Consider the following 25,051-nt stretch of genomic DNA (forward strand, 5'->3'; position numbering starts at 1 on the left):
TGTTTGGGATCAACAAACCCCAACAGGATTATAGCACCCATGAAATGATCTACGGGAGAATATTACTATGGATTTTATGTTTGGATTACCAAAGTCAAGGAATGATGGTATATGGACCTTTCAAGATACCAAGAAGATCAACCTTGTATGCCATCAATTGGACCTTTCAGATCATCGGAAGATATATAATGCTTTCCGTGATAGTTTATTGAAACCATGTACAAGTTATCTCCCGAGGAACTTGTTTTGAAGGATCCACTAGGGGTGCAAGAGCCAGAACAGATAGTGTTTCATTCTGTGAGAAAAAGAGGAAAGACAAAGGTTAGAAAGTTCATATTGGAATTCAAGAGTTATTGACATACCTAGTTGAATCCAGGAACATGCCCAAATTTACCTTTTAGGAACGTGCATGTTATACTTCAAGAGTTATTCGCTATTGGATGCGAAATGGATGCCAAGGAAGTACTTCAAGCACTATCCAAATATACTTCAAGAATATGAGGAAGTGGTTGGTCCAGATGTATTTTAAGTACAGATACAGACGTCTTGCGATCAAGACACATTCAAGAGGGAGAGATTGTGCCTCTAGCCCTCTTCATTGTGTATATATATATATATATACATATATATATATATATATACATATATATATATATATATATATTGGACTAGAACTAACCATTATTATGCTTATAATGGTTACTTGGACATGCTCTAGTTGGGTGGCAACAATGCCAAATAGCCCAAGCAGCAAGATTTGTATATGGAGGCAACGATGCCAGATGACCCATTGGGTGACAACGATGCCAAATATCTTGGATTTCGCACTCGGGTGGTCATTGCGACGAGATGGCCCAGATGACTGTATTGGATTTTGCAATCGGGCGGTCTTTGTGACCAGATGGCCCAGGTGACTGTATTGGATTTCATAGTCGGGCGGTAAATGCGACCAAATGGCCAGGATGACTATTGATAAACTCTCGGGCGGTCCTAGTGACCAGATGGCCTTGCGGATAGTCTGAGCGGTCCTAGTGGCCAAATGGCTCAGAACAGTTTCAATGAAACCAGATAGGACAATTCATGAACAGAAGGATCATTACTTGTGCATTGCATACTGATGTATGTTTGAATTTCTTTGACTTTGTGTGCTATTTTTTATATATGGACAATGCTTGGATTTATGGCATGTGAGTCTCTTGGGCTCCAGACTACCTAGCGTACCCAATAGACACGAATGATGCATACTTGTTTGTTGACTAGCTTGTGTCTAGTTTTTGCAGAAGGTGAGTATGCATTTATTTTATCTAACACATGTGACAGGCCATGAAGATGTACCATCAAGAACAAGGACATCGATCAAAGAAAAGGCATTGAGATGTTGCCAGATGAGCAAATGACACCACAAATATGGGAAAACACCAGATGCACAAGCTCACCAGATGGGGCTAGTACCTTGAAACATATCGGCGTACTTCAGGTACCATATGGATGTACCAAGAACATATGGATATACCAGGGACATATGGATGTACATGGAAGATATGCACATGCTTGGAACACTTGCGGTCCGCAGTTGAGGACAACTACAATGTAAGAGGAAGGGAATGTAATTATTTGGCCCTCCTAGCTCTATTTCACATGATGAAACCCATGCCCGGACACCAGACAAGTGGAAGAAGATATGGAGACAAGGTCCATAAGCTTTGATTAAGAAAAAGCACCATTCTTGGTCAAAAAGCATGAAAAAGCAAAAAGCCAAATTGGGTTGACCGCGAGCCAAAGGCACCATTGGAAAAAGGAGACTGAGCCGGACGAAAAAGCTAAAAGGCGCTTTCTCAAAAAGCAGCTCTAAGGCCAAAAAGCAGCTCTAAGGCCTTAAAGCCAAAAAAACAAAGCACCAAAAGTTGAGTAATATTTTATTAATAAAAGTAAAAAAAGCAAAAGCAAAGACAAAAAGAAAAAAGCAAAGCATCAAAAGACAAAGCAAAATCATGAAGGCTTTTTAGCAAAAAGTAGGGTCTCTTACAAGTATAAAAAGGATTGGACTTCTCTTGTAGTACCATGAACAAGATCATTGAAGATTGAATGAGATCATGGATTGTATGTGTGGGCATTCATTATGATCATGTAGAGCTTCTTCTTCGCCATCAACACCTTCTCCAACTTGCTTTTCAAACGTACGGTCAGCCCTAGACTTGTATGGGCATATGCATGGGCGATATGGACATGTGTACCGAGCTAAACAGACATGTACAAAGCTGTACGGACAGAAATTCAAAAACCCTAAAACTGCTCCAAAAACGCTAAAATTTGTGTTTTGGCGGTTTTAATCACCCAAAAACCATTAAAACACGTTTTATATCAGTTTTCTTGCCAGAAAGAGCTTTTCCATGGTTTTCTTCATCGACAAGGTTGTAGGAGTTGTGGAGATTACTCATGGGAACTTGGACCATTTGAACTTGGATATGAACTTGGACATAGAGCTTGGACATGGAGAACTTGGGCATATAGCTTGGACATGGAACATAAAGCTTGGACATAAACATGGAAGTTGGACATATAGCTTGGACATAAACATGGAACTTGGACGTATAGCTTGGGCATGAAGCTTGGACATGAACATGGAACTTGGATTTGGATCCAGACTTGGATTTGGATCTGAACTTGGATTTGGACTTGGACTTGGACTTGGACTTGGATTCATTGGACTTAGTTCTGGATATTAGATTTGGTACTAGCCCAGTGAGAGATACTTGTGGGTCATCCCCGTGGTGTGCTCCGCATCAGAAATCTCGTGCCTCGACATCGACATTGACTTGGATATTCTACATCGGCATATCTTTTTGTCTTGTATTCATTGATTGTATTGATCCTGGCCAGCATGCCCGCGGATTGTTCCTGAATAAATTCCTAAAAGGGGGCGGGGCATGTTCCCCGCTCAATGTGGTGTATCGTGCAAGATCCCTATTCCCTCCTCTCTCTCCCCTCTCTCTCTATATCTCTATCTCTTGGACACGTGGTTGAGTCTGTCATGGCACGCCCCGCTAGGCTTACACACCTTCACCTCTACTGTCCAAGTATAGTCACAAGTTGAAATATGTTTAAGTTGCATGTGTGTGAGAAGAGAAGCTACTGGTCATGAGATCTGGTATGGAAAGGCATACATTGAGCCCTCTTGCTCCCCTGAAAGAACCGTGATGTTCTTACATCCTACAATCAAGACATGATGGCTGCATGAGGCCATGCACATAAAGGGCATCAATTGAGAAGCCTCGAATGACTCTCCTATTTTGCTGTCTATAAAGTGAATGGAAAATAGAGTTTGTGCCTCTGCAAAGGCCTACAAAAGCTGACAGGGTGCTGTTCAATAATGCAAGCCATGTCCGATTGTCTGAAGGTAATTCACAAAAATCTTCTCAAAATTGTGTTCCAAAGAGTATTGGTTACCTTCAATGAAGGATGGACAAGAACTTGTCGTGACACATGAAATTTCAGAAGGAATCTCAATTACCTTCCTGAGCATTCCATAGAATATTCCCGGTATCCCCCTGTTACTACTACTTTAAGTGGCCAAGCTACACCACCCTACAAACGCAGAAAGAAATGGAGCCGTACAAAGTTGCTGCTCCTGAAAAGCAAATCTACACCATTACAAACAACGGGGAGAACATTAGACTTGAAGGCTGGAGACTTCAGGACTTCCACCACCGATCGTAGTACCATTTCAAATGCTGCACTTGAAAAAAATCAATATAACAGTTTTAGCTCTATCCAAAATAAATGAGTTATTCAACTATTCTAACCTGGAAATCATTGTCTTCAAATTTATTGATATTTTCACGCCAAAAAGCAGAATCCTTGTGCATGGGCGTCCAGTCCAGATTTCCGGACAAAACTTCTTGCTTATATTTGTCAAAAGAACTCAAGGTTTTGATACTGACTTTAAGAGACTCTTCAAGTGCAGCAAGAGCCTCAGTTAAGTCCTGAAATACAAGGGTCAAAGCAATCATAATATTGTTAATTTGACACGGCCTGTTTTGGCAAAGGAAACAAAATACTTTTTAAATACCTCATCGGTCCATGCCTGTAGCTTTAAACTTTGGACAATTTTCGGCAATCCAAGATCTACCATCTCACTTGCAAAATTGGCTTTTCCTAAAAGGTTTCTCAAAGTCAAAATGGCCACACGAACCACCTGCGCAAGAAAGATGAGAAATGTTTATATTTGTTTTAAGATCCATAAGCTGAACTTTCATATGTGCTTTCCTGTTCTCCCACCTTTTCTTTTGTAGAACTCTTGGCAACATCTATGAGTTGAGGCAGTGCCCGGGTGGCACTAATAGCTTCCACAGAAGCATTATTGAAAGAGAGAAGCCACAAGCAAAGTGTTGCCTCATAAAGTAGCTGCAATAAAAATTCATGTTCAGGTTATTGAAAAATCTAGCTATGATCTGTGATATTATGACCTCCTTGCCTATGGTTACTAAGCATGATTACCGCCCCCGCCACCCCATCGCCCCCCCCCCCCCCCCCCCCCCCCCCCCCCCCCCCCCCCCCCGCGGGGGGTGGAAAACACACGCACACACACAAACACAAACACACCCCCCACCTCTTTTCAAAGAAAAAAGCTATCCTCACAAGCTATAAACATTCATCTTTCCAAAAAGAAAAACAAAAATGGAAAAAAAACAAAAAAGACAAAAACAAAAACATTTTAAAAACACGGTTTTCATGGCATTCAGCGATCATGCCAAAGAAATTATAATCTATTGGTCATGCTTGCAGAAAAGTTTGGGCTTAGTCTCTGCAAAATACAAGATAGTTACCAAGTAGTATAATAAGTCTAGAACACTTTGTATGCTTGAGTAATATTCCCTGCTACTAAGATTGTACTTGAGACAACTCCAATATAGTTACCAAGTAAATGAAGTATTCTAGAAACATTGTGTGCTTGAGTGATATTGCCTGCACTGTCCTGTTACGCTGGGTTTCCCTGCAGCTAACATTGATTGTACTCAATCCGATTCCAAGCCACATCATTGGCACATGCCAAGTACAGAGGATATATTTTGTTTTTTGATACAAGCTAAAGTTGTGATAGATCAGAAAGCTTTTCCAACCATGTCTTTCAAAAGTCCATACATATACCATCTCCATGGCGCTATAGATACTACAAGACAAGCATATCACCTTGCCCCAGGTATCATGATTTTGTACTTTCATAGTTTCCCAAGACAAGTCCAATACCCATCTTTCATCCCCCTTTTGAACCATGCCCGTATGTCATGGAGCCATCCTTGCATGAGAGACTTGCTTTTGATAGTCTGTGGTTTAGTGTGTCACCATTTGGCCACTCAAGTGGCTCTCCCCTATTTCGTGCCAAGGTACGGGAGACCAGGGAGCTTCATGTCACCCGTACTAAGGCCCGAATTCGTGTCACTTCCGAGAGGCCAAGTCTCATGCCACCCGTAGTGTGGCCAGGACGTTGAACCCACTACCACGGATCCCAGTTTTAGGCTTCCCACTCAACTAGTTCCATGCTCACGATGACCTGCTATTTAAAGGATCCAAAAACATGAGATATATCCATTGCATAATGCATGTGCATGCATCTCTGCTTGCTCAAAACTGATTTCGTGTGACTGAAATGCAAGGATGTGTCTAGTGCATAGGCAGGGAACGCCCACCTATGAGCCATGTGAATGCTCAATATATCACAAAGTGGGCACATGTAATACAGAAAATCAATGGCTCAAATCACAGCATACATTCAACATCCATGACAACATGAGCATGAATCAATCATAAATCACATACACATCCTACAACCACATAAGATAATCTTGCACATGACACAACACTAGGGGCTGCAAATGCCCACCCCCCCCCCCCCCCCGCCTCGAGGTATCTTTATTACCAACAGAGTGTTCTCTTATACAAGATGCGCCGGGAGTTCCACTCCTCAGCCAGCACATGCGTGCACACCCCCCCCCCCTCCAATACATACAAATTCTGTATTTAATACATTTTCTGAAACATTATTTCATTCTCTCACCTGAATATACTGTTGATTTGAAGCGGGTGAAATCAAAGGTGTCAAGATTTGCACACCATCTGCAAGCACGAACAATTTTCGAACATATGGATCTCTTAATAAAGTTGCAAGCGAGCTTACAGCAGTTCCTATTCCTCGTGTCGGATGGGATGGTCGCCTTAACTGTACATTATTTGTTTTAAATAACAAAATTATTCATTTTAGATAGCGAAAAGAACTCTCTCTCTCTCTCAGCAAGATATTCTTCCTGCCCTTCGCTTTATTCTCGGTTGATCTTGTTACACACACTGGCACCTTGTATCATCCACTTGGCAACTTATATTGTAGTCTCATTGACACATGGACACATGTTTCATAGTATAGGTCACTAGTTTCTTTTTTTTTCAGTTCTTTCCCTGAGTCATTATTTTTTCATGGAGATATTGTACCTTTGTTTGGCTCTTTTGAAGACGTTAATCTTTCTCTCTCTCTCTCTCTCTCACACACACACACACCCTCCCCCAACCCACTACCTTACATACTGTTACTAAAGCCATACGCAAGATGCAGCATAGGAAGGCCAAGGACCACGAGGACTTACCAGCTAAGCATATCGTTTACGCTTGTGACATTTTGGCCCCCTTCCTAGCTGATATGTTTAACATAGCCCTATAACAAGGTTTCCAACCCTCATGGTCAAGTAACACCACTGTGCCAATTGATAAGGCCAGGGACCCATTAGATCCGAATAACTACCGCACCATATGACTGGCCATACATTGGCCAAACTTTACAGATCATTGTTGGAGTTTGAGGTTAGTGCCTTTGTAGAGAGACATGGGCATAGAGTTAGGGGACAAGAAAGTTTATAGAGAACCTATTCCACCTTGGATCATATTTTTCTTTCACGGCCATCATTGAGGAGGCCCGATCGAAGGGGCGGAAGGCCTATTGCTCCCCTGTAAACTTCTGCAAGACCTTTGATATTGTACCCCAAACGTGTCTTCGTAAACGCCTTGACGAGTGGCCCTTCCAGTGGAGATGGTATGGGGAGTCATGGCATTGTATGAGTTCACTTGGTTGCGTCTCTATTCCCAACTTCTACACAAGCTTGGTAGTCATGAAATTGTTACTCCTCCTAGGGTCAAAAGAATGTGTAGAGTTTTCCCCACGACTCGCCCCCATCCGTGGGACTGAAAACTTTCATGTTAAAGCTACAACCCTTGCAAACATTATGATCTAAAATAATAGTATATATGGAAGTAGTGTTACCTTTGGCCTCGGTCGCATGGTCTCCCTTTGACTTTGACTTGCCCTTTGACTATGGGCAGTTCGTCATCATGTGCCCTTACTGACTACAAGTGAAGCACCAACCCTCCTTAATGTATTGAAGTATCTACTATGCTTTCTTCGATTTCTTCAAATTGGAGTCACCCATAGTCTATGATTTACTTAGGGTTTCTCCAAGAGCCTGTGAAGTCTTCCCATGCTAAAACTTGTGTTTGCACTGAGATCATGCTTCATTTGTCGATGAGGGTTGTTGGGGTTTCTTGAGTTGTTTCTTCGCCACGGTCTCATCATAACATCATCCAATGTTTTCCTTCGCTTGTTCTTGATTTGGAGCTGATTTCCATCAGGTATTGTTGCAACTCAAGGAAAATCTTGCGTATGAGGTGTAGAGATAAAGTGTCACAAAATCCCGCTCTCCCACAACCTCAAGTACAAATGCCGCTCTTGGAAGCTAGCCTAATTCTCTCAACCCTCTTGTTATGTACTTGGACACTAATCCATGGATTAGGGATCTAATCCAACAGAGTTAGGGGACCCCGTTATCAGGGTTTAGTAGGCACATACTTGGCTAGGGTTCCTTGATTGATAAAACAAGCTTAATGGCCTTTTATTGCAAGTTAATTATTTATAATGTAGTTATCAATCACTATATAAGTGAGAGCCTGGGTTATTATGAGACATAGTTGTGCACATACACTACTGAAGTTCTAGCTTGGATTAGGAGAGCAAACATTACCATGCCAAGCACATAGTTAGTACATAAGTTGGAGTGTTGAAGACCTACAGACAAGCTTCGGTGGTATGGGACGCCAGAGTTAGACACGGGGACTATGGGATTGTGCAGGAAGCCCTAGCCTTGGCTCGGGGGAGATCGGTGGATGCCAATCACGATTGGGAGGTGAGCTAGCCTGCTACCTCATGATTTGGTTTAGGACTAACCTTGGTTTTAAGCAATGTTTAGGGCAGATTTTTGTGATATGCAGCAGAAGTCTTTGTATTGGAAGATCCTGTCACACAAATGCTCACACCGTCTTCTGTATCCTGAGTTTCATGAGTTTAGCAATCCACTTTAATACTTCAAACTTTAAAGAGATATGAGAGAGAGATATGAGAACTGTACACCAGATTGGGTCCCAAATTACCCACTGAAGGGCCCCCTATCCCGATAACGAGATAGTATTTGCTTTATTACTTTAGAGAGAATGACTGTGGACTGTAGATAAGCCAAACGCAAGATCTCGGAGGATCGGAAGTCTGGCTAAACTGTACACGGCTGTAGAAACACCTCGATGAACTGATCTCGAGCCTATGCACTCTTTCCAAGGGCATGAGGTAGGGCTGCACACCTGAGGCTTAGAAAAGAAGGTGGTGGACTGTTCTAAGCTACGTTAGAATGCTATAAATGCTTATGAATGCTGTGTTACCTTCACCAGATGACTGGGGCAAATGTGGATGATGATTAGAAGGCTGAGAACTGTTGTAGACTGAAACGCAGATCTGTAGGGGTACTGTGCACAGGCCGGCTGCTGGGTATGCAGAAAACGCACGTGTACTTGCTGGATACGCAGAAAACGCAGAACTGTGGGCTGATGTACTGTTGCGTTGAAGAGCTGTGGGCTGCTGTACTGCTGCGCTGAAGACTGTGGGTGGCTGAAGGCAAAACACAAATGCTCAGAGGGCTAGAGAAGCAAAACTCAAGTACTCCAAGGCTAGATGAGACTAGTCTAGAGCTGAAGGCAAGGGTACTCCTAGGGCTGAGGAGGAAAGCTCTTAGCACACTGAAGACTGAATGGGAAACTAAGCCCTATGCAAGCCTATTTATACTAGATAGGGGCTGGTCAAGTTGGCTGGTCATTTATTTAATAAAGTTTATATTTATAAATGACATTAAATGCTAAATAAATACCATAAAATATGGAAAAAATACCTGATAAATCCTAGTAAATTCCCTAAGGCTTCTAGGATGTTCTAGATGATGCACAGGCATATGCATGCATATTATGCAAGATGCAGAGTGCTTTTTGATGCAAACCCTAAGGCTTCTACCGACTCTACATGCATGAATGATTCTCTCCAAGTGGGTTACGGGACTTGATTGACTGACTAACCCGCTAAGGCTAAGGAATGACCTACGTAGCTTGTGCCTGACTTATCCTGGACTCAGGATGTACAATGGGGTCACGGCGTACGACAAATATCATCCTACTGGGTTCTAATACTGTACAAATGTTGCACGGCTGATGATGAGCCAATTTGTCACCATGCACTGAGTGCAGAGTGCATGTGACAATTTTGGGAAGGACTTTTCAATTGGTATCAGAACAACCCAAACGCAGAGGCCGAAGAGGTATGCATGTCTAGGCATCGTAGATGTCCAAGTTCCTCTCATCGTTTTCTCTTCCTATCAAATGAATTGCTCTTTTGAAGTTGAACAAGGTTTTTGTTGGCATCAAGGATTGCATAAGCCGTGTGTCAGATGAGATGAAAGAAGAGCCTTGTTCTATGTGTGTTAGGACTATAGCGAGTACCCGATTTAAGGCCTGCATAGGCTGTGGGGCTGTTGGCAAGAGGGCAGCCTGGCAAAGGCCTTGGTGGCCAGCCTTAGGGAAGAGCCTTAAGGCAGCCAAGAAAGGCTACCCTAGGCCACTGTTGTGCGCAGCAGACAGGCCAGCCAGCCAACCCCCTGGACAGCACAGCCAGCACCCTAGGCAGCCAGTCTGCATGCGCCTAAGGAAGCAGCCGACTTGGCGCACAGCAGGAGGCAGGGCCAGCAAGCGAAGTGCACAAGAAACCAAGGGAGCAGATTTCATGCGCAGAAGAGAAGCCAGAAAAGCATGCACATGCTGTTTTTAAAAATTTAAAAAAATAAAAAATAAAAAAAAGGCCAGCAGTCTTTAGGAAAAGCAGCAAATCGGGTTTTTTGGGGGGGGGGAAAAGCAGATAGTTTTTTTTCATTAAAATAAGCGACGGCTTTTTGCTAAAAAGGGGGGAAAGCTATAAGTCAATAAAAGCACATGGTTTTTTTTTATTGAAACTGGAAAGGACGTTAGTTTTTAGAGAAAAAACCCAAAAACAAGTTGGCCTTTTTAATATAAAAGGAGGGGTTTGCTTATGAGTTCTCCACATTCAAAAGTCCATCTCCGTGGTTAAGAGGGCTCAGAGTATAAGGCCAGCTTCCAAGGGTACTTGAGTTCGTGGGATGAGCGGGATTTGGGCGGCACTTCATCTCAACATGCGAGTTTTCCTTGAGCAGCAGCAAATTATCTTGGGTTTGTCATGGCTGATGAAGTATAGAACTATTTATCGTGCGATGGACGAGAATGTTCAACCCGACAAGATGACCATCAAGAAGACGATGTGATGATCGTTGATCCAGTCACTACGGTAGAGACTTCAACGCAAGGATGACCTTGCTTGAACAGCAAATTGCAAACCTGATGAACACCATCGTTATACAAGAAACCTTGATTGGTTTGGTTACGGCAGGGGGAGCTGGGACAACTTTAGTTGCACCTTCTTTTACTCCAAAGCCTTATATGAGGGAGCGAAAACCAAAGAATCAGGCGACAGTTGACTCTAGGCTTCAGAGATCGGGTACGCACTTTGAGTTCTATCCTTTCCCCAAGGATAAGAAGATACAGATGGTACAAGGATTTCCTGACTGGAAAATCCCTTACCTAGTGGAAAGAGTTACAAGTAAAACCCACGACATGGGTAGATGTTGAGAGAGTTTTTTCGGAAGAGTTCCTGCAGGCCAAGGATGAGTACGAAATTGTGTCCAAGTTTAAAAACTATATTTTCAAAAATTTGGAGAGTTAGGCAACTCACATGGACCCCATTACTATTTTGGGATTCTTTGTGAATGGATTGCTTGATGGATATCAAACTCCAGATCAAGAATAATCGAAGCAAAACATTGGACAATGCCATCCGATATGCCAAGATTTTTGATGAGACAGTGGCAAAGAAACAGCCAAAGAAAACCCAACAACCGTCATTGACAAACCAGGTAGGATCCCAACATATACAAAAGTTTAAGAATGGAAAGACTACACAAACTTCTGTAAAGACCTAGAGTCAGTCACAGTTGAAGACGCAGCCAAGTGATCACCACTATCATATCAGCATGCCGTCCGGCACACAATTTTGGGATCCGCATTGTCTCGGTTGCCTATAACTATACAGAGCTACTCGGAGCCACTAGATTTCATGATTATGAATCTCGATAGAGTAGATATTATTATAGGTAAAGAGAGTCTTCATGACCACGATGTATAGATAGATTGGAAGATATCTTTCGTCATGGATTGCGACTTTGGTTACGAGGTCGAAGATAACTCGTGTGCGCCGACAGCGGTTTAGCTCTTCATTAATTAATGATTGTGAAACACGTTTTGTCTACAGGGTGATTTTGATGTCCCATCCACTACACTTGTAAACTCAGTTGAACTTCAAAATATAGTGAAGGATTCTAATTATGAAGTGTTTCAATGTGTTCTAGATACCATATCATCGGATGCTACTTATGAGTTTAATTCGGTTAGTCTTGATGTATGGGAGACAAGGGCTTTAGAGAACATAGGGGCACAGTTTGCCGATGTTTTCTCGGCTGAGTTACCTCCTAGTCTTCCATCCAGTCAATCGTTGATCATAAGATTGATTTAGTTCAAGGGTCTCAGCCTATGAGCATTGCGCCTAGAGAGGATGAAATTGCAGGATAGTTGTCGGAATATCTCCGAATGAGACAGATTTGTAAGAGTAAATCTCCTTGGAGGGCACTGTTACTTCTAAAGCACAAGGAGGACGGAAGTTGAAAAATACATGTCAACTACAGAAAATTGAATAAAGTTTCGATCGCGAAGACATCCCCTTCCCAGAGCGGAAGATTTGATTGATAGGTTGCATGGAGCTTCCTATTTTATGAAGATTGACCTTCGTACTAGTTATCACCAGATACACATAGCTAATGAAGACGTCTTTAAGACGAGATTTCGCACACGGAATGGCCATTACAAGTTTCTCATGTTACCTTTTGGGCTCACAAATGCGCTTGCTACTTTCCAGCAGATGATGAATCTCTTTAGAGATTATTTAGGATAATTCGTGGTTGTGTTTCAAAATTATACCTTGATATAAAGTCATACTCTGGAGGAGCATGTCGAACATCTCCAAACTGTCTTGAGGAGTTTGAGGCGGGAGAAGTTGTATGCAAAGTATACAAAGTGTGAGTTCTTCAAAAGAGAACTCATATATGTAGGTCATCGGTCTCGAGAAGGGATGAGAAAAGATCTTGAGCCGATATAGAAGGTTTTAGAATGGCCGGTTCCTCAGCCTATGAGGCAACTTTGGGTGTTTTTGGGATTCACAATCTTTCTTAAGAAGTCAATGAGGGATTATTCACGATTAACCATACCTTTCACGGACCTCCTTTGGGAAAGAGGACGCAAGTCCAACAGCCCGATCTCTTGGAACAAGAAGCCTGATGAGGCTTTTCGAGCTCTCAAGATTAAGGTGAAGGAAGCACCTATATTGGCCTTGATGGATCCTAACAAACATTTGTGGTCGAGACTAATGCTAGTGATTTTGTGATAGGCATGACATTGTTCCAAGATGGCCGATTTCTAGCATTTGAAAGCAAGAAGCTTTGATGATACGCAGGTCATATGGCACACTTAGGAGAGAGTCGTATACAATTATATATGCTCTGAAAACGTGCCGCCATTATCTTTATGGAATCAAGTTTGTTGTGCTGACCGACCATGAGTCGATAAGTACATATGTGATAGACCTGAGTTGAGGGCAAGTAGGCACAATGGACAGAGTTGATGCGAGACTTTGATATGGAAATAAAGTATCGGAAGGGTAGCCTGAATACAGCGATAGATGCCTTGAGTAGAATTGGGGAGGAGAACTCTTTGAGCTTCACCGAGATTAGAGCTGACCTTTATGACTCTCTAAGAGGACTATGTGAGATCAACAATCATTTTGGTCAGTATTGGTAGCGAGCGATTTAGACGTGTAGCAAGTGGTTAGTTCCTTATCCGTAATGGAGTGCTTTTCCACAATGAGAAGGTTTGTGTGTCACTTCATGCTGAGATTAGGAAAAGGATGATGTATGAATGTCATGACGCTCCTACAGCAGATAATCCAAGGGTCGAACGAACCTATGATTTAGTAAAACAGATGTTTTATTGACCTAAGATGGAGACGTCTATCAAGACTACCTGGTTAAGTGTTGTCAATGTCAAGTGAATAAGGCTAAACACTTTAGGGCTGGAGACATGTTACATCCTCTAGAGATCCCAAGAGGTGAATGGGAGAGTATTTCCATGGACTTCATTGTAGGTTTAACATGGACCAGCAGAAGGCATGATGCTATCTGGGTGGTGGTAGACAGATTGACGAAGGTGGCACGATTTTTACCTACGAAAGTGACAATAAAGGCAACTGAATTGGCGCAATAGCGTCACTCCTATTCCATCCATCTATTCATTCCCATCTATCTGATTAACATCACATATCATCACATCTATTTACCTCTCATTCTCATCACTTCTATTCTCATCACATCCATCCATCCATTATAGATTTTAGGGAAAGGCAACTTAGGAACAAGTTTATCACCGAATGTAAGATTAGGAGGAAAGATAGGGTGAAGGAAGACTCGACTTGGGAGTCGACAGCTAGTTTAAGTAAGGGTTTTCCTAATTTCATTTAAGAGTAAATGTTTTAAGAGGAGAAGAACGTTAGTACCTAGACACTAATCTACAAATTAGGGATCTAATCCAACAAGATTAGGGGACCTCGAGATTAGGGATTAGTTGGCAGATACTTGGCTAGGGTTCCTAGATTGATAAAACAAGCTTAATGGCCTTTTATAGCAAGTTAGTTATTTATGGCATAGTTATCACTATGTAAGTGAGAGTTTGGGTTATTATCAGACATAGTTGTGCGGATGCGCCACTGAAGGTCTGGATTAGACCAGGAGAGCAGACATGCTCGTGCCAGACACATGGCAAGTACATAGGTAGATGTGTCGACGACCTACGCGCAGGCATGGGACGTCGAAGTTAGACACGGGCCTATGGGATTGTGCAAGAAGCCCTAGCCTTCATTCGAGGGGCCGGGGGGGCCAGGGGGGGGTGGGGGATGCCGATCGTGGTTGGGAGGTGAGATAGCCTGATTTGGTTTAGGACTAACCTTGGTTTTCAGCAATGTTTAGGGCAGATTTTGGGAAGAACTTTTCACCTCTTGACCAAGGAGATTCACACTTCTTATGTTTAGAACTAATGAGTAAACCCCCTTTCATACTTAAGGGTTTTACACCCCCAGCACCTCCTCCAAGTACCTGCCTTAATATACAACAAACAACACTTTTTTCCCCATCTCTCTCACACACATAGCAACACGCTATCCTTCACGCCAACAAATCCTTGTACAAACTTCACGCATCTACAAATCTCCCACGAGTCAAGGCTGAAGCTCCTGCACAATCCCATAGGCCCGTGTCTAACTCCAGTGTCCCATACCACCAAAGCTTGCCTAATGGCCTCTAACACACAACCTACATACTCGCCATGTGCACAGCATGAGCATCTTAACTCTCCTAGCCAAGCCAACCCTTTAGTGGTGCATCCACACAACTATGTCTCATAATAACCCAAGCCCTCCCTCATATAGTGATAACAACTACATAAATAGCTAACCTCCTATAAACAACCTCTAAGCTTGTTATATCAATCTAGGAACCATAGCCAAGTATCTACAGCTAATCCCTAATCTCGAGGCCTCCAATCTGTTAGATTATGGTCTAATCCATTCATTCGTGTCCAAGTACATAACAGATACCATATCATGTGACATGTATTTGTATGTATCGTGGGATCTCCATGAATCCATCCTCGGAGAGTCTTAAGAAGTTCTCCCTATGGAACTCACACCCATGTCCGATGTATGTGTAGTCCAAATAGATTAATTATCTTGATGATCCGGTTGATCTCATTTCGTGAGAGTTCAAGGCAGGGGGAATCTAGGTTGTGCTTAAATGGGAGGAGACGATCCACCTGTATGCCATGCCATGCTGCCCATCATGCTCTCTCCCGTCAAACCTATCCAGCTGATATAAACCATGGTACAATGTGCCAGAAGTGACTAATGCATAGCCACCTTCACGGTCTTTGACTGTGCACCTGCCATCCTCAAAGTTCATTCACTACATATCCTCTTCTAGCAAAAGAGGAGATTGACAGCAAGTTCTTCTTAATCCTAGGCACATACAATACATTTGGAAGACATAAGTCTGCACCATCTGCTATTGTCAGGATCACCTCACCAACATAAGAAGAAATGTTTGCACATGTTACCCGTTGCCTTCAGGGGTAGCCATAAGCTTCTTAAACAAATACCTCTGTGAGGTAAGGTGTTTAGAAGCACCACTTTTAAAGTACCGTGTGTCGTGTCTTTCATTGACACTGAGAGACATATGCTCAGGTGATGACGAAGAATCTACAGCCATGCCACTTTCCTTGCCTTTGGCTGAAAATTGTTTTTGGCTTTTCCTTTGCCCTTACCTTGGGCAACAAAAACCCCATCACTACCATGCATGACAGAAGATTTGTTCTTCCGATTCTGCTCCTCCTGTAGTAACAAGCCAACCAACTCTTCAAACAAGATTGGTTCCGGGCAATGTGTGGTAGTTCAAGTAAGTTTTTAGCAAGGATGATAGTGTCCTAGAAACTAGCTCCTTTTTAGAAATAACCTCATCGATATTGAGCAACTGCTCTCGAAGATCCTAGATCTTCATAAGATAATCAGCCATACTGTCACCATCATTCATGTCCAAGTTCTCACCTTCTTTAGTTATGCAACCCTGGCCTCATTCTTTGCCTGATATATGGTTTCAAGTACATCCCAAGCTTGCCGTGAGGTCCTACAAGACCTGATATGCGGTATGATTGATCACTTTACTGACAAAGCAATCAAAGCCATCGCTTGGGCATCACGAGTATCCCATCTGTTCTGCTCCTGTGAGGGAGGAGTAGGTACTGCAGCTTGCTGAGCATGTAAGCCCAACAAGGCGTGCCGTGACAAATGTCCAAGAGGTGAAGATAGATAGATAGATAGATAGATATATAGATAGAGAGAGAGAGAGAGAGAGAGAGAGAGAGAGAGAGAGAGGGATCTTGCACAGTACACCATATTGAGCGGGGAAAAGGTCCCGCCTCCTTTCAAGAATTTATTCACGAACAATCCACGGGCACACTGGCCAGGATCAATACAATCAATGAATACAAAACAAACAAATATGCCGATGTACGATATCCAAGCCAAGGTCGATGTCGAGGCACAAGATCTCTAATGCCGAACTCACCACGGGGATGACCCACAAGTATCTCTCACCGGGCTAGTACCAGATCCAATATCCAAGTCCAAGTCCATTCCAAATCCAAGTCCAAGTCCAAATCCAAATCCAAGTTCCAAGTCCAAATCCAAATCTCAAGTCCAACTTCCAAATCCAAATCTCAAGTCCAAATCCAAATCCGAGTCCGAGTTTTAAATCCAAATCTCAAGTTCCAAATCCAAATCCAGGTCCAAGTTCCAAATCCAAGTCCAAGTTCCAAGTCCAAATCCAAGTGAACTCAACACCCAATCTTGAAAAAAACCCTTAGGAAGCTTCTCAAAAGAGCAAACACCCAAGGTGGCGGATATATGAGTATGATAGACAATTTTCCTTCCGAAGGATCCGGAGGAAATGCTCGCAGCACTAGTGGCTACGAGCGGCTCTACACAGGGGGCAGCAGGCAGCTCTGCACAGGCTGCGGCGGCGACGAGCTGAGCTAGGCGGCGGGCTGGCGGGCTGGCGGAGCTAGGCGACGGCCGGGTTGAGCTAGGCAGCGGTAGCTCTAGGACGGCGGCCAAGCACAAGGAGGTGTAGCTAGAGGTAAGGTAGATTATGAAGATGATGATCTCCACAACTTTATGCACTTGATCCAAGAGAGAGACTCAAAGTGTCTTTTTATACTTGGGAAGGCCAGCTTTTTGCCAAAAAGCTCTAACCAAGCTTTGCTTTTGTCTTTTTGTTTTTATATTTTAATAATAATAAAATATTACTCATCCTTTGCCAAAGTTCTTGATTTATGCTTTTCTAGCTTCAGGGCCTTGCTTTTTGGCCTTGGAGCTGCTTTTTGGAAAAGCGGCCTTTAGCTTTTTGGTTCGGCTCAGTCTCCTCTTTCCAATGGTGCCCTTGGCTCGGAATCAACTCAATTTGACTTTTTTGCTTTTCCTTGCTTTTGACCAAAATTGGTGCTTTTTCCTATGCCAACTTCATGAACCCTGTTTCCATGCTTTCATCAATATGTCCATGTGTCCGGGCATAAGTTCCATTATGTGAAAAAGAGCTAGGAGGGCCAAATAGTTACAGAGCACCACGGCCAGGTGTGTTGTGTGCTATGTCTGCAGGGCGTACATCTTCACTTGATACATAACCCCACAAACCTTTGGCGACAAGAAGGTTTCGGACCACGAAACTCCAGAGGGAGTAGTTACTGCCATCCAATTTGACAAAACCCCGAATATATCGATTGTATTAAAGCCATAATGTTGAAATCTCTTTGCCAACAAGTGATATGCCAACAGTTGCAAACAAGTATGCTGTAAAAAAGCACTTGTAAGAAAAAACCCAATGCACCGGAGTGCTATGCCAAGCAATCACAAATTCCTGAGCAAACTTTTTGCCACAATACAAGGCTGCGGCAAATGTTTCGGCAAATGTTTGGAGTGTCTTAACAACTCAAGCAATGCGAATCTCTGCACAATCAGTGCATAAACATCCAATCAAGGCTTGTAGAATGGAAAGCCCAAATTTTGGTGCACAAGAGAACTGAATCATGTGCCAATTGCACACAAATGCGAAAAGCCCCAAATCTATGTGTACCATGTAGCTGCAATTGTTCAATTAAGCACGAATTTTTGAAAACCCCCCAAAAAAAAAAAAAAAAAACAGAAAGAGACTTCTATTAAGTATGAGAAAAACATACAACGATCACAACTATAAGCCGAAAAAGAATAGAATCACCCCAATATGTAAGGTGATTTCAACCACTGAGGAGCATCATGATGCCATGTAAGACATGTGGTGCTAGAGGAAAAGAAGATGCCACGGTCCCATTCCCACATAAATTTCACACGCTTCGCCTGCGCAGAACGAGAGGGCCCCTGAATGCGAGCCCAAGTAGCCATAAGAGTGTGGATGATATCACCCCATATAGTACTAATGCACTGAGACCCAAAAATCTGGACACCCTCAATAGCCGCCATGCATCTAGCTTTCCAGATCGGCCATGCTGTAATACTGGCAATAATCTCCCAACTGGTGTCAATCCTCTGTCTAGGGGGTGTATAATCAGAGTGAGAAACATCCTGCAATAAACCATGCAGGGCAATACCTCTACGAATGAAAAAAACAAAATCTGTACCACTGCCCTCATAAAAAAGTTACGGACCGGATTGGGAGAGCCAAGCAACTACCCCCCAAGTCACATGCATGGCTCGGCCACTCAATTTGCCCATAAGTTGGGCTACAGGACCCCAAATCTGTTGTGCAATGCTGCATCCCCATAGACAATGTTGTACAGACTCAGAATCTGCCGCACATCTAGGACAGAAAGGTGCTACACCAAAAACTGATCTCCACTGATTGGTGGGGAGACCACCATGTAAGAATAACCAAAAGAAATTAGAGATCTAGCTCCTTCTGTATGAGTGCCAAAGTCTGCCAATATCTGCGCTGTATCACTGGATAAATATCATAGCTCTCCCAATGAAGCATGAGAGTAGGGATCCTATGCATCTGTCGAGTGAGGAGAAGCCTGGCATTCCGAACAGTGAAACTGAAAAAAGGAAGGCTTTTCAAAGGATCGAAGGTATCAATCCACTCCCACTCTCCTGGATCCCACTGAAGATATCTGATAGGACTGCCACCATGTAGCCACAAACACCAAGAGCCATGAGTCACTATCTGAGGAGAAGGGTCAATGAACCAGTGCTTCCTCAAGCGACCAACAATCCTCACTGGACTAAGCCTAGTATTTGGTATAATCTCCTCCATACTACATCTCCTCAATCTCCCACCAGGCATGATAGAATAAATGAGGAAATCTGTATCCTCCTGGCCTAGCAGAGCAATGACCTGCAGATGTATGCCTATCCTCGAAAAAACTCCCAACCAACTCGGATGATAGTCTCTGTGAAAGGTCCCAGAAAGCCACTCATGCGGAATAGCTGCATCAATCTGATCAATACGAATGCGAGAGCCCCTAAGATGCTGAGTAGAAGTAACTCTCTGATCCTCTGGAAGACTCTTAAAGGTCTTCCAAGCAAGAACTATGTATGCGCATCTCTCCCATCCTGACCATTGCATATAACGAGATGCACCAAGTGGCCGACCAGCCTCATCCCTAATGAATTCGTTCCACATAATAGGTTGTCGGTCAACCTCCTCCAAAGACCTAGGAAGCCTTTGTCGCAAAAAATATCTCATGCTTCTCCATGCTCTGATAATGGCTGAAATAAGAGGGGAAGATGGTGCCCTAATATCAGCCTCTGTGAACAAAAAACGTGTGTTGGGCATCCAATCTCTCCCGACCCTGGGTGTACATCTGGAAATCTGAGACAAGGAAAAATCCTTCCAAGGCTCAATGCCTGGTAGCAAACCTCTGACCACAAGTTTGCAAAGCAACGCCCTGCAATGAACATTCGAAACATCCTGCAAAATTGGCTGCAACCTGATGCTCACTGCTTTAGCAAGAATCTTATAGGCAGTCCCAAGTAAGGTGATAGGTCTCCACTGGGGCCAATCAATGTCTTATCCCCGCTCTTAGGAATAAGATAAATAAGCCCCTCAGTGAGAGAAGAAGGCATAGAACCTGTGTCCCACATCTCCTGCAAAGCCGATGTTATCTCAACCCCAATCTCATCCCAAAAAGTAGTGAAAAAAACAAGGGAGAGGCCATCCTCCCCTGGACAGTTACCATGAGGTAAGGCATGAAGAGCATGACTGAAATCCTGCATAGAAAAAGGGGCATTCAGAACGGCACACATCTCCTCGGTGATCAAATGTGGCAATGCATTCCAAACCTTCCTCTGTGCCCTATGTCTCAAATCGGAATGCGGCTCAGCACTAAGAAGCTGGCAATAGAAATCGGTGGCAATTTGTCTAGCCATAAGAGGATCTGAGTGAAGAGTGCCATGTGAATCCTGCAATTGCCTGACACTATCTCTAGTATGAGATGGGCTGTGAGAAGCAAAGAAATGTGTTACATCTGCCACCCATCTGTGTCCAAAGGATTCCTGGGCATGGAAACGGTACTCCGCGCGCTGCTCAAGAGAGTGATGAAGTTCTACTCTAACAGTAGATAAAGAATCTGCAACCCATTGAGCATGAGGATGTTTCTCCTGCTCTTTCTGCAAGGCAGCCAATCTACGTCTAATAGCCCTTTCTAAGTCCAAGGCCTCTTGCCTCTTAGATAGGGCACATGTGTGATAAAAGTCACTAATATCACATAGAGCAGAGGCCAAGCTTTGAGAGGCCTGTAAGAAGTCATGAGATCTCCAAATATCAAGAATATGACGCGATAGTTCTGCATCTCAAAACAAATGATCGGGGATGCGTACATGGGGTGCTGATCCATGGCAATTCGGATCTCTAATACATAAAACCACTGGGCAATGATCCGATTTGGAGGTGCCTGTTGGAATCAAAGTATGTCCACCTCTGTCAAGCACCCAATCATCCACATAAAATCTGTCTAACCGTGCATAGATACATCCTACATCTCTTCTCCTGTTAGACCATGAATAAAGAAGAGTGGATGGACTCCTCAAAATGTCATCCTCATGCCAACAATCTCTACCATGAATGGAGAGTATAAACCTCTTCCAAGACGCTCTTTCAAGAGGATGCACCAAGCCCTCATGTCCACCTCTTTTATCCGTTGGCATCTCAACCATGTTAAAATCCCCACCAATAATCCAATGGTCGGCAAGAGGCATCAATGTGGTGAGAGATTTCCAAAAGGCAATCCTCTCACCTCTATGGTTAGGAGCATAGAGGTTGAGAATACCAATGCGTGTAGTACCCTGCATAAGAAGGACCCACTGCGCTCTCACAGGCAAAATGACACCATGTCCAATGATGCAAGGCAAGATCAAAGCTGAAACAGAGATACAAACACCACCCTTGGTACCAAGGGCCGGTGACCAAAAGGTGTGTCCCGAGAGAAGCTTGCCTGATCTCCCACACTGACTAGCATCCAGTTTATGCTCTTGCAAGAGCAATATATCCATAGGTCCACCTGTGACTGCACAATGAAGCTGGGTTTTTACAATTAGTTTCCGTCCACGTGGAAAAAAAACCCCAAGACCCTGAATGTTCCAAGAGACAATCCTCATAAAGACTCAGAGTAGGACCGACCAGATCTCGTGGTCGACAAAGGACCCCCTTTAGAGGCGGAAGTACGTCTCGCATAGGTAAGGGAGGAAAAATCTGACGATGTAAACCTTACCTCTCTCTCCCACTCCGGGGGAAAGCCATGGCTAGTCCTCAGAACTGGAGAGGTACCATGACAATGCGAATGTGCAACATCATCCTCAAGGGTGCAATCATCCTGTAACTCTAATGCAACATCCTCCTGTGAGGGATCCAGATCATGTGCTTGCAAGGCCTCATCCTCCAAAAAAGAATCAACATCCTATGAGGCAAGAGCTGCATAGGGGTTTGGGTGCTCCACAGGGGGTGTGGGTGAAGGGCAGGTACGGGGGTCCGAGGGTGCCTACCATCCCTAACCACAACCCAACGCTGTGTGGTCTGCTCTGGCAAAGGAGCAGCTGGAGTCTCGGCATCTGCAGAAGGCCTCTAATGAGCAGGACCACGCCGCCTCCTAGCATGGCCCCTCGATCTGGGACAATCTCTAGCAATGTGACCCTGTCGACGACGAATCCGACACTGGTCAGGTCTGCCTGCAATCTCCATCCTCTGGCGGAAATGAGATCCATCAGGTCTCTGAAGCATAACATGATCATCAGTAATCGATGGATCAGGAACAAGCACAAGGACCCGCGGTACACCATCAAGAGTGGTGGTAACGACCGCAGAAGCTGAGGCGGGAGAGCTCAGGAGGATTGGTACCTCTAGAACCTGGCCAAAGGATGCCCCTATGGAAGCTAAAAGCTTCCAATAGGACCAAGGAAGAGCAAGGAAACGTAGTGAGACCGGGGTAAGGCGCTGATCCTCCACCACTGGATCAAAGCCCACCTGGTACTGAAGAAGAAAATCTTCCTAGGACCAAGAGGAAAGGGGCTGCTAGCCAAAGCCTGAGAAGTAGCTTTTGAAGAATGAAAGTCCACCTGGAAGAAGCCTCGACCAAGTAAACGAGTATCCTGAAAGTGCACAATCAGCTTCGAAGGGAGAGATGCTAGAAGCCATTCACGGGCCTGTGAACGAGAGGGGTGGGAACCATAAACTCTCACAACAAGGGTAGTCTGGACCTCAAAGTCAATGTCGTGCTGAAGAGAGGTGAGCTCGTCTTGTGAAAAATTGATGATTCTCCCGGCCAGTGGAGGTGATGAGAGATTGGTTGCGGCAGAAACAGCCATAAGATCAATCAAGAAAAGTGGGCGGCCAACTTGAATCCAGATAAAATAGCTGCTGGGAAAACGGGAGCAGAGTAAGGGGGGCAAAGGCGGGGAGCAGCTGGGGAAACAAAGGCAAAGGGGCAGGCGGGGGCAGCAAAGGGGCAGGCGGGGACTAAAGGCAAGGGGCAGGCAGCGAAGGGGGAGGCAGGGCAGCAAAAGGGAGGCTGGCAGGGGCAGCAAAAGGGGGCAGGCGAAGGCAGGCGGGGGGCAGCAGAGGGGCTGACGGGGTGGCTGAAGGGCAGGCGGGGCAGCAAAAGGGGGGCTGGCGGGGGCAGCGAAAGGGGCAGGTAAAGGCAGGCGGGGGGCAGCAGAGGGGCTAGCGGGGGCAGCTGAAGGGCAGGCGGGGACTGCAAGACTAGCGAAGGGCAGAAGTTGGGGAGGTGAAGGGGGGTTGCGAAGGCAGCAGTTGGGCAGGCGAAGGCAGCAGAGGCAGGCGGGAGCTGCAAAGAAGCAGGCGGAGGCAACAGAGGGCAGGCGGGGGCAACAGCACAGGTTCACGCAGCAGCGCAGGTCCGATCGATTTTGTAATGTTTCACTTGCCCCAAAACCCCCAAATTTCATGCACGCAATTGCATAACTTTTCCTTAATTCTTTTTGTAATCAATAAAATTGTCATGTTTGCCTTGTATTATGCAATTAAGCATGAATTTCAAAAAATCCCCAATTTTCATTGAACCCTACACCTGAATTCTTACACTGTACTGCTGCTTGCACTTGGAATTTTGCAATGATTCACAAAAGCCCCAAAATAGAAATCCAAAGTACCTCACGGAAAGGGAGCAGGTAGCCGACTGCCACAACAAAGAAGTAACAGGCGAAGTCGATGTATAGCGAGCAAGCAACGGGAGCTGTGAAGCAGACAGAGATGGCGATGAGCAGCGAAAGAGATGGAGACGGTATCGGGGAGCAGGGACGGTGACCGAGACAAGGCAATTGGAACAGGCAGGGCGACCGACAACGGCAACAACACGTCCATAGAACCATGGGCGATGATGGTCAGACGACGACGGCGACCTGTCAGATTGCGAGGTTGATGAACGTTGTAACTACCAATCGGATGCATCGAATGCCACATAACGCACTAGCGCAGCCCCTTATGGAGGCCAGAAAGGGTGGTCGCTGGCGGCGGAAGGCAGGCGCACAGAAATGCCGGAACCGCGGACGGATGCGAGCGCACCGGAAGGAACCTTCAGGCCTGAACACGCCGGACGAAAACTGCAAGCGTGAACGCGTCGGACGGAATCTACAGGTGGTTGGAGGCGAGTTCTCGCTTGCGCGAGGGGATGCAACGTTGATACCACTGTTGGCCCAAGAGGGGAGCTGCAGGAACTGAACTAGGGGTTGGCACAGCAGCACACTCACGCAGAGAAGCAGGTATGTCCTTTCACACCACATCTCCAAGGGGGAAAACCCAAAAGGAAAAGTTCCCTTGGTTAGCCCATGTTCACATGTGGCACTACTCATATCATATATGCCAATATCCCTCATGAAAACAGCGTGCTTTTTTGCATGCGCATATTTGGATGGTCTCTATCTACGAACCCATGTGGCCATAAGAGAGAAAAATATCTCCCCATATAGTATAAATGCATTGAGTGTTGTAAATCTGAGTGCCCAAAACTGATCGTAAGGTCTTTCTCCTTGTAAAATCTGTCCAATGCATCCAATGTGCAAGTGTTTCTGCAAATCCTCGGATCAAGAAAATGTTCTGGGCATATAGCATATGGGCATTACTGTCGGGGCCAATGGTGAGCCTCTACCTCCGAAATTGTACACACAAATATTGCAATCTCATCAACACATACACCGAAGAGTGTAGGTGAGAGTGGGCAGCCCTGCTTAACTCCAATAGTGCTACATATATCTCCCGAGAGTCCACCGGGTGCACATGCTACGCCAAGTACTTCCCCACATAGTGCCATCACACCCCATATCATCTCATATGAGAATTGGAGCTTGTGTAGGCATCCTATCAAATGGTATCGGACAGAAGGTGGAGTCCAAGGCTTTGTGGAAAGCAATACACGTCACCAGAGC

General features: G+C 44.6%; 1 protein-coding gene across 4 annotated transcripts in view; it reads right to left on the reverse strand.

Moving 5' to 3' along the window:
- The window catches only part of LOC147624881 (vacuolar ATP synthase subunit H family protein), a 90,920-nt gene that overhangs the window by 13,742 nt on the left and 52,127 nt on the right, over positions 1 to 25,051 (reverse strand). For all 4 annotated transcript variants that reach the window (XR_015268874.1, XR_015268873.1, XR_015268872.1 and 1 more), the window contains exons 8-11: positions 6,056 to 6,217; positions 4,279 to 4,404; positions 4,070 to 4,195; positions 3,804 to 3,983 (exon numbers count right to left, since the gene is read on the reverse strand). Coding sequence is in view for 1 of the 4 variants with exons in the window: in XM_086818121.1 (XP_086674247.1) it covers positions 3,804 to 3,983; positions 4,070 to 4,195; positions 4,279 to 4,404; positions 6,056 to 6,217 (594 nt within the window). In the remaining 3 variants the exon portion in view is untranslated. The remainder of the gene's footprint in view (positions 1 to 3,803; positions 3,984 to 4,069; positions 4,196 to 4,278; positions 4,405 to 6,055; positions 6,218 to 25,051) is intronic.

Source organism: Cibotium barometz, chromosome 24 (assembly GCF_041138505.1).
Source record: "Cibotium barometz isolate CiBa-2024 chromosome 24, ASM4113850v1, whole genome shotgun sequence".
Lineage (NCBI taxonomy): Eukaryota > Viridiplantae > Streptophyta > Polypodiopsida > Cyatheales > Cibotiaceae > Cibotium > Cibotium barometz.